Source organism: Alosa sapidissima, chromosome 9 (assembly GCF_018492685.1).
Source record: "Alosa sapidissima isolate fAloSap1 chromosome 9, fAloSap1.pri, whole genome shotgun sequence".
In the NCBI taxonomy this organism is placed as follows: domain Eukaryota; kingdom Metazoa; phylum Chordata; class Actinopteri; order Clupeiformes; family Clupeidae; genus Alosa; species Alosa sapidissima.
This window is the reverse complement of record NC_055965.1, coordinates 38,283,563-38,293,562: the sequence shown is the minus strand read 5'-3', so window position 1 is coordinate 38,293,562 and position 10,000 is coordinate 38,283,563. Positions and strand designations below refer to the sequence as shown.

At 42.7% G+C, this 10,000-nt stretch overlaps 1 protein-coding gene across 2 annotated transcripts in view; it reads right to left on the bottom strand.

Moving 5' to 3' along the window:
- si:dkeyp-9d4.3 (caskin-1) overlaps positions 1-10,000 on the bottom strand; it is a 76,844-nt gene that overhangs the window by 50,609 nt on the left and 16,235 nt on the right. For both annotated transcript variants that reach the window (XM_042105514.1, XM_042105516.1), the window contains exons 2-3: positions 6,493-6,544; positions 5,327-5,424 (exon numbers count right to left, since the gene is read on the bottom strand). In XM_042105514.1, the coding sequence (XP_041961448.1) occupies positions 5,327-5,424; positions 6,493-6,544 (150 nt within the window). The remainder of the gene's footprint in view (positions 1-5,326; positions 5,425-6,492; positions 6,545-10,000) is intronic.

Genomic DNA, 10,000 nt, shown 5'->3' with positions numbered 1-10,000 from the left:
GTGACAGGTCTCAGAATGCGTGCGTTACACAAGGACGGAAGATTATGAATAACTGGGGCCGTAGGCTATTCACAAAGGCTTTTATCTTACTACTAGGAGTAGGCTACTCCTAAATCGCACTTAAAGATTTTAGCTTGGAGTTTTCTCTTAAAAGTTATTCACAAAGCCTTTCAGACAACTCCTAAACTAGGAGTGAGTCTTCGTGGTTATGGATGACGTCATTTCTCATGCACGAGCTTGACTGAAGTGACCACCTTGATTGGCTGACGATTGTAACCCGGGAATTCCAAACACCTCTCTTCCGATGATGAGTGACAGGTGACAGGTCGGAGAATGTGTGCGCTACACAAGTAGTGCGAAGGACGGAAGATGATTAATAACTGAATAAAAAGGCCTAGCCTAAATGAATAAAGAGTAAGGCAAAACAAATAGCTTAGTAGCCTAATGAAACATAGGCCTATGGATTGATGCAGTAGCCTACCTTTGCAACATTATTAAATTAATCTGTCACCATACGTCTAGGCTACGTTTGCAAAGAGGAGAACATTTTCATTTGATTCACAATGAAACGTTACATTTCATTTACATGTTAACAATGAGTAGTTTTGGTTGTTGTTGGTGGCTTTGCATCCCTTTTATGAATGCAAAATTGTTCCCTCGCGATTGGAAGCTCCTGTTTTGCATAGGCTACGCATTTCAAAACATCGCAACGTAAAATGCCACAAAAAAGCTGTTTATGAATAGGTCTTAGTGAGTTAGGAGTCCTCTCGACTTAAGCTGTCCCAGACTTAGGTGCTACTTTTAGGTCTAAAATGCTTCGTGAATTACTTTTTGTGAAAAAATTAGGAGTCCTAAAGTTAGGAGTGAAACGCCCATTATTTTTAGGAGTTGCTCCTAAATTCGCCAGTTAGGAGCTACTTTTAGCCTTAAAATTCTTTGTGAATACGGCCCTGAATAAAAAGGCCTAGCCTAAATGAATCAAGGCAAAACAGCCTAGTAGCCTAATGAAACATACGGATTGATGTAGTATCTTTGTAACATTATTAAATTATTCTGTTACTATGCCTACGTTTGCAAAAGAGAACATTTTAATTTGATTCACAATAATGTTACATTTAATTTACATGTTGACAATGATTAGCCTAGTTTTGGTTGTTGTTGGCGGCGTTATTGCATGTTAGTTATGCCTACAATGCAAAATGGCTTCCTCACGATTGGAAGCTCCTAGCTGCATAGGATTTCAAAACACGGCAAAAAGCCACAGGTTTGTGAATAGGTCTGTGAGTAAGGAGTCCTCTTGACTTCTTTTAAGCTGTCAGAGGTGGGAAGGTGTGATTTGTTGGGGGCAGGGCCAGATAACTGGGCACAAATGTCTGATGGCCCCCCCTGCCCCCCAGCCAACGTGAATCGGGTGGTTAGTTAATAGGCCTATCGTGAAGATTTTTCTTGCCATCTAAGGCACGAGCGCATCTGTGAGGCCAAGCCTCACCAAATAGCTCGTTTGTTTACAACTAACATTCCATTTAATTAAACTGCTTTATAGGCTATGCCGAAATAGTTTTCATCATTTTGAATATTATTATATATTATATATATATATATATATATATATATATATTATATATTAGTGTCGGGTGAATTGAAATGTTCTCAAAGTATGAAAGCTGCTTGGGATCCCCCTTGTCAAGCAATATAACCATACAAACGCGCTTCCTGCACTCATTGTTTCAAAAGGAGTAATTTTGGCTTTGTCAGAACTGAAGAGCTGTGGGCGGCACGGCACGGTATGCCCAATGAAAATAAATTAACGCAACACAACACAACACAGACCCCGCTTCTCTCGCGTCAGTCACTGACAGTAACCTAGAATAAATGCATGGGGAAAAACACTTCCCCATGACAGACATCGTAAAACACTGAAAGTTAATATTTTGTCACTAGCAACATACATCTGTCCTTTGTTAAATGTATTATGTTCCAAGTAGCCTATGCGTAATTCTGCTTCATAAAGTTAAACCAATACATTTTATTATTTTACAGAAAAATATAAATAGCCAGTTAGGGTCTACAGTGCAGAGTTGGTAAGTTATGGTAGGCCAACTTGCAGTGAACATACAAACAGGGGAAATTCTTTCTCTTGTAGCTGAGTAGCCTCAGGTGCGCACGTAGACATAAGGCCGAACATGCAAGCGCCAATGAATCGTGTTCTCACGAAAATCACGCCGTTAAACTTAAATAGGTTAACATCATTCTAAGTTCGCCTTCAAACAAGGAAAACGATGATTTGAAGACATCTGTTTCGTTGGAAGGGCAAGGGGTAGCAACAGGGCAACACAGAGACAGGCCCGATGGCAGGGCTGTTATGAGAGTAGGCTATTAAAATATGGGATATTCTACGGGAAAACATTAAAACGGCAAGACAGCGGGGGAAAGTTAAAATACGTGATAAACACGGAAAAAGTTGGCATGCATTGTTTCGGTCCCCGTGCACAGGGATTATTTGTCATATTATTAATCACATATGATTATTTGTGAAATTGCGCAACACATTTGAAAAGGAAGGACTGGTAGCATGCAAGCTCACGGGAAAGATTGATTTAAGAACGTTATCACAGTGTGTGGCTGTGGCGCGGGCGGAAGACAGCGACAATTGGCAGGGGAGGGTCATGTCTTTTTTTAACAATTCTGTCGGAGGGTCATTGAACAATTTCTAGCAGGCAAGAGAGGGTCATGCAACTTGCAACTGAAGCACTCAAAATTCCTCCGGTGGCCCCTTCAATAAATAACGAACAGTCCCTAGATTGCTGCTGGGCTATATGTCTTGGTTCATGTTCATGTCAACAACTCATTGCCGTCAAACGCATAGCCTATCTCGCGGTTGCACCCATTACAAACAAACATGCAATGTGAACGTCTGGGATTGGGGAGAGCACTAAATGCTCTACTGAATAAGCACGAAGTCAAACCTTTAAATGAAAAACACTCTTTAATAATAATAATTAAAAAAAACGTTAATGAAGTTTCAAAAATCGTTTCAAAAATCGTTTATCGCCTGTAACTCCGTGATAACAGGACGTAACAGGAAGGCATTTGGCTGAGCAACGGAGGTTAAAGTGGTGGTTCAGGATTTTGGACATAGGACCTCATTTCCAAGTAAGCAAGTGTGATATTTATCAGTGGAGACCGTTTTCAACACGTTTCATCCAGTCCTTCTAATTGCAGAGTTCGCAGGTGCTAGGCTAGCGCAAGTCAACGGTATGTGCTAGCCTGCCACTAAAAACAGTCTTACCCACTCCAAAGTACACCCAAGGCAAATAAATTATAACGCCAGACTATCGATGTAAATGTCTGTATTGATAGTTTTATTTCTAACATTATTCTATCCTTGCATTTCAACGATCGCATTACATTTTGAGGGACTAGTGTCTTAGCAGCGGCGGAATTATACTTGCTCCAGTTAGTAGTACTGCGCCAAAAAGTAAACAGTAAAGCGCACTCCAATGGGGATACCTAGTAGTAGCCTTGGTAATATCAGTCCGCCGCTGAGATGCAAAATGACTACTACCAACTTCAGGGAACAAAGTATAACTATTGCAACGCGATGCGAGGGTAGTTGTATTTCTTACACTATTCTATCAACACAGACATTTACATCGATTGTCTGGAATTTGCCTCGAGTGTCCTTTGGAGTAGGTAAGACTGTTTTTAGTGGCAGGCTAGCACATACCGTTGACTTGCGCTAGCCTAGCACCTGCGAACTCGGCAATTAGAACGACTGGATGAAACGTGTTGAAAACGGTCTCCACTGATAAATATCACACATTCTTACTTGGAAATGAGGTCCTATGTCCAAAATCCTGAACCACCCCTTTAATATGCTCTATATTTTGTCCAAATTATGTCTGTCTATCATCGTTGCACTCGGAGAAAACCAGAATGTTTAATTTGTCCTGCGTTTTTTCTACGGCTGCAAACGGGATTCACTCGCAGTTAACCAAATATTTCTTTATTAGGGCAGGGCAGGCATATTTCTGGCTATTAAATTATTTCTAAACCAGTCTGCTAAAGTCTGTAGTGAAGTCTGTGTAGGGTTTTCCAGGCTCCATTTCTTTTTACGAGACACCCTGCTCACTTGAGCCATCTACCGGTTGTTTGGGTTGTTGCAGCGTCTCACTGGAAAAATACAAATTAAAGTTGCGTGATCCCACGCGCGGACCGCGAGTGAAGCTGGCCAAGTCGAATCACTGCCCGCTGTATCACAAGTTTGTCAGTAGGTCTGGTTTCCATAGCATCTCTATTACAAGTCTATGGACAGTTCTATAATAGCATTAGCATCTCTATCACAAGTCTGTTCACTATCACAAGTCTATGAGCTAGTCTGGGCTAGCATTAGCATCTCTATCACAAGTCTATGAACAGGTCTGAGTCAGCATTGGCATCTCTATCACAAGTCTATGAACAGTTCTGTATTAGCATTAGCATCTCTATCAAAGTCTGTTCACTATCACAAGTCTATGAGCAAGTCTGTGTTAGCATTAGCATCTCTATCAAAAGTCTATGAACAGTTCAGTATTAGCATTAAAATCTCTATCAGAAGTCTGTTCACTATCATTAGTCTATGAACAATTCTGTGTTAGCATTAGCATCTCAAGCACAAATTAATGAGCAGGTCTGGGCTAGCATCTTGCATAACTATATGTATTTGTGTGTTTATATGTGTGTATGTGTGTGTGTGTGATCTCTGAACTGCTCCCTGGTTCATATGTGTGTGTTTGCCACCTTCCTAATCTTTAATGTCTATTGCTGCCTGCTTCATGTGTGTGTGTGAGAGAGTGAGGTTACCTTTCTGATCTCTGATGTATGCTGCTGCCTGTTTTGTATGTGTTTGTGTGTGTGTGTGTGTGTGAGGTTACCCTTCTGATCTTTCATGTCTATGGCTGCCTGGTTTGTGTTCATATGTGTGTGTGTGTGTGTGTGTGTGTGTGTGAGGTTACCCTTCTGATCTTTGATGTCTATGGCTGCCTAGTTTGTGTTCATATGTGTGTGTGTGTGTGTGTGTGTGTGTGTGTGAGGTTACCCTTCTGATCTTTGATGTCTACGGCTGCCTGGTTTATATGTGTTCATATATATATATATATGTGTGTGTGTGTGTGTGAGGTTATACTTCTGATCTTTGATGTCTACGGCTGCCTGGTTTATATGTGTTCATATGTGTGTGTGTGTGTGTGTGTGAGGTTACCCTTCTGATCTCTGATGTCTACGGCTGCCTGGTTTATATGTGTTCATATATATGTGTGTGTGTGTGTGTGTATGTGTGTGAGGTTACCCTTCTGATCTCTGATGTCTACGGCTGCCTGGTTCTCCAAAAGCAGAGAGATCAGTTCCATGTTCCCATTCAGCGCAGCATAGTGGATTGCCGCCAGCCTACATGCACACACACACACACACACACATGGACACACACACACACAGACACATGCACACACACACACACACACACACACACACACACACACACATGCACACACACACACACATGCACACACACACACACACACACACACACACACACACATACTAATACACAAATTTGCATATGCACACCCTCCACCTTCTATAATAGCCAGCATAGCTCTCCTCCACCCTCTAGAATAGCCAGCATAGCTCTCCTCCACCCTCTAGAATAGCCAGCATAGCTCTCCTCCATCCTCTAGAATAGCCAGCATAGTTCACCTCCCCCCTCTAGAAGAGCCAGTGCTGTTCACCTCCACCCTCTAGAATAGCCAGCATAGCTCATCTCCACCCTCTAGAATAACTAGCATAGTTCACCTCCACCCTCTAGAATAGCCAGTGCTGTTCACCTCCACCCTCTAGAATAGCCAGCATATCTCACCTCCACCCTCTAGAATAGCCAGCATAGATCACCTCCACCCTCTAGAATAGCCAGCATAGTTCACCTCCACCATCTAGAATAGCCAGCATAGCTCACCTCCACCCTCTAGAATAGCCAGCATAGTTCACCTCCACCCTCTAGAATAGCCAGTGCTGTTCACCTCCACCCTCTAGAATAGCCAGCATAGCTCACCTACACCCTCTAGAATAGCCAGCATAGCTCTGCTCCACCCTCTAGAATGGCCAGCATAGCGCATAGCTCACCTCCACCATCTAGAATAGCCAGCATAGCTCACCTCCACCTTCTAGAATAGCCAGCATAGTTTACCTCCACCCTCCAGAATAGCCAGTGCTGTTCACCTCCACCCTCTAGAATAGCCAGCATAGCTCACCTCCACCCTCTAGAATAGCCAGCATAGTTCACCTCCACCCTCTAGAAATAGCCAGTGCTGTTCACCTCCACCCTCTAGAATAGCCAGCATAGCTCACCTCCACCCTCTAGAATAGCCACTGTAGTTCACCTCCACCCTCAGGAGCTGCACACAGTGTGTGTGCGTATGTGTGTGTGTGTGTGTTTAGTTGAAGTCCATTCACACTCACCCATCTGCATCCTGAAAGTTGACATTTAGCCTCTTAGCTGGACCCAGCAACTCTGTTGGAGACAACACACACAAATAAGTTTCCACGCACACAAACATACACACACACACACAAATAAGTCTCCACGCATACAACCATACACACACACACACAAATAAGTTTCCACGCATACAACCATACACACACACACAAATAAGTTTCCACGCACACAAACATAAACACACGCACACACACAAATAAGTTTCCACGCACACAAACATACACACACACACACACACAAATAAGTTTCCACGCATACAACCATACACACACACAAATAAGTTTCCATGCACACAAACATACACACACACACAAATAAGTTTCCACGCATACAAGCATACACACACACACAAATAAGTTTCCACGCATACAACCATACACACACACAAATAAGTTTCCACGCACACAAACATACACACACACACAAATAAGTTTCCACGCATACAAGCATACACACACACACACACACACACACAAATAAGTTTCCACTCATACAACCATACACACACACAAATAAGTTTCCACTCATACAACCACACACACACACAAATAAGTTTCCACGCATACAACCATACACACACACAAATAAGTTTCCACGCACACAAACATACACACACACACAAATAAGTTTCCACGCATACAAGCATACACACACACACACACAAATAAGTTTCCACTCATACAACCATACACACACACAAATAAGTTTCCACGCACACAAACATACACACACACACACAAAAATAAGTTTCCACGCACACACACACACACATAAATAAGTTTCCACACACACACACAAATAAGTTTCCACGCATACAAGCATACACACACACACACAAATAAGTTTTCACGCACACAAACATACACACACACACACACACACACACAAAAATAAGTTTCCACGCACACACACACACACACACACACACACAGATAAGGTTCCACGCACACAAACATACACACATGCACGCACGCACGCACACAAACATACACACACACACACATATTTATGCACAAGAGAAGTATACAAAAGTCATGTTAGCATCCCTTAGAGCAAGATAAAGTCATGTTAGCATGTTAGCATCCATTATAGCAAGATAAAGTCATGTTTATCTTAGAGCAAGATAAAGTCATGTTAGCATGTTAACATCCCTTATAGCAAGATAAAGTCATGTTAGCATCCATTATAGCAAGATAAAGTCATGTTTATCTTAGAGCAAGATAAAGTCATGTTAGCATGTTAACATCCCTTATAGCAAGATAAAGTCATGTTAGCATGTTAACATCCCTTATAGCAAGATAAAGTCATGTTAGCATGTTAACATCCCTTATAACAAGATAAAGTCATGTTAGCATGTTAACATCCCTTATAGCAAGATAAAGTCATGTTAGCATGTAAGCATCCCTTATAGCAAGATAAAGTCATGTTAGCATGTAAGCATCCCTTATAGCAGGGGTGGGCGGGCCGGATCCGGCCCACCAAGCACTTTCATTTGGCCCGCCGAGCATTTCATTTAGTTATCAGGCTGCTCGCTATTTTTTTTCCTGCGATAGAGACGACGTTGGTTAGCTCTACTGCAAACTGCTTTTCACTCTCCTTAGATAACGTTTACAATGTCAAAACATCATGTTAAATAGAGATAACATCATGTGACAGTGCACAATTTATACATTCGTTAAACAGCATAAAATTAGCAGTATTTTTAAGCAATTAATATTTTAAAACAAATACTTTTCATACTAAATTATAGGCTATAAAAAATGTATTTTTTTATGCGAGAGGCGTGGGGGGGTTGTTGTGCGGCCCGCCGGCCAATTTCGAAACCCAATGTGGCCCTTGAGCCAAAAAGTTTGCCCACCCCTGCCTTATAGCAAGATAAAGCCATGTTTATCTTATAGCAAGATAAAACCATGTTTAGCAAGCATCCCTTAAACTTCAGTCATAAATGTAACAATAATATTCAGCAAAAACCTTCCAACGTATAACACCAGTCATAATGGAATTACCCAAATATTCTTCTGTCTTTCTTTTATATTCACTCCCTCTCCCCCTACCTCTCTCCCGCTCTCTCTCTCTCACTCTCCCTCACTCTCTCCCCCCCCTCTCTGCCACTTTCTCCCTCTCCCCCATCCCTCTCTCTCTCCCTCACTCTCTCATTCACTCTCTCCCTCACTCTCTCCCACTGTTTCTCTCTCTCCCACTCTCTCTCTCCCTCCACTCTCTCTCCCTCACTCTCTCCCACTCCCTCTCTCTCTCTCACTCTATTTCTCTCTCCCTCACTCTCTCCCTCTCTCCCTCACTCTCTCCCACTCCCTCTCTCTCTCCCTCCACTCTCTCTCTCCCTCACTCTCTCCCACTCCCTCTCTCTCTCTCACTCTCTCTCTCTCTCCCTCACTCTCTCCCCCTCTCTCCCTCACTCTCTCCCACTCCCTCTCTCTCTCCCTCCACTCTCGCTCCCTCACTCTCTACCACTCCCTCTCTCTCTCTCACTCTCTCTCTCTCTCCCTCACTCTCTCCCACTCCCTCTCTCTCTCCCTCCACTCTCTCTCCCACTCCCTCTCTCTCTCACTCTCTCTCTCTCACTCTCTCTCTCACTCTCGCTCTCTCTCTCTCTCCCACTCTTTCTCTCTCTCAATTCAATTCAATTCAAGGTTGCTTTATTAGCATGACTGTAAGTAAGTACAGTGTTGCCAAAGCACAATTAAAACAGCATAACAATTAGAACATTGACAGCATTACAGGAAACAGTAACATGAAAAATTGTGTGTATACCCTCACTTTCTCTCTCTTTTTCCACACACACACACACATATGCATGTGATCACACACACACACACACACACGGGCAGCATACACATTATAATACATTGGATTAATTACAGACATTAGGTCGGGTATTGTGGCAAAGTGTCCGACTCACTGTCCCTCATGTCGTGGCAAGCTGTAACGTATTTTGCAGCCAGCGGAGCAGTCAATCCTTCAGGTGGGCCAATTTATCACTGTCTTTAAGGGAGCTAAAATTTGGAATTTTATTTGAGAATTGTAAAAAATATATTTTTCTAATCTGTTCAAACTTTGGACAGTATAGTCTATAGTATAGTCTACAGTATAGTCATCTCTCTCTCTCTCTCTCTCTCTCTCTCCCACTCTTTCTCTCTCTCTCTCTTTCTTTCTTTTTCTGTAGTTTCCCCTCCACCCTCCCCTACAGCCTTTGGCAGAAATGCATTCTGGGATATTTTATATTTAATCCAGTAGAATAATCTGACCAAAGCACAATAATCCCAACCCCCTCTTCCTCTCTCTCCCTCCCCTCTCCCTGCTCTCTCTCCCTCTCTTCCCTGCTCTCTCTCTCTCTTCCCTGCTCTCTCTCCCTCTCTTCCCTGCTCTCCCTCTTCTACCATTCTCTCATTCTTAATAGTCTTTCCTCTTCTTCCTCTCTCTCTCCCCCCACCCTCTTTCTCTCTCTCC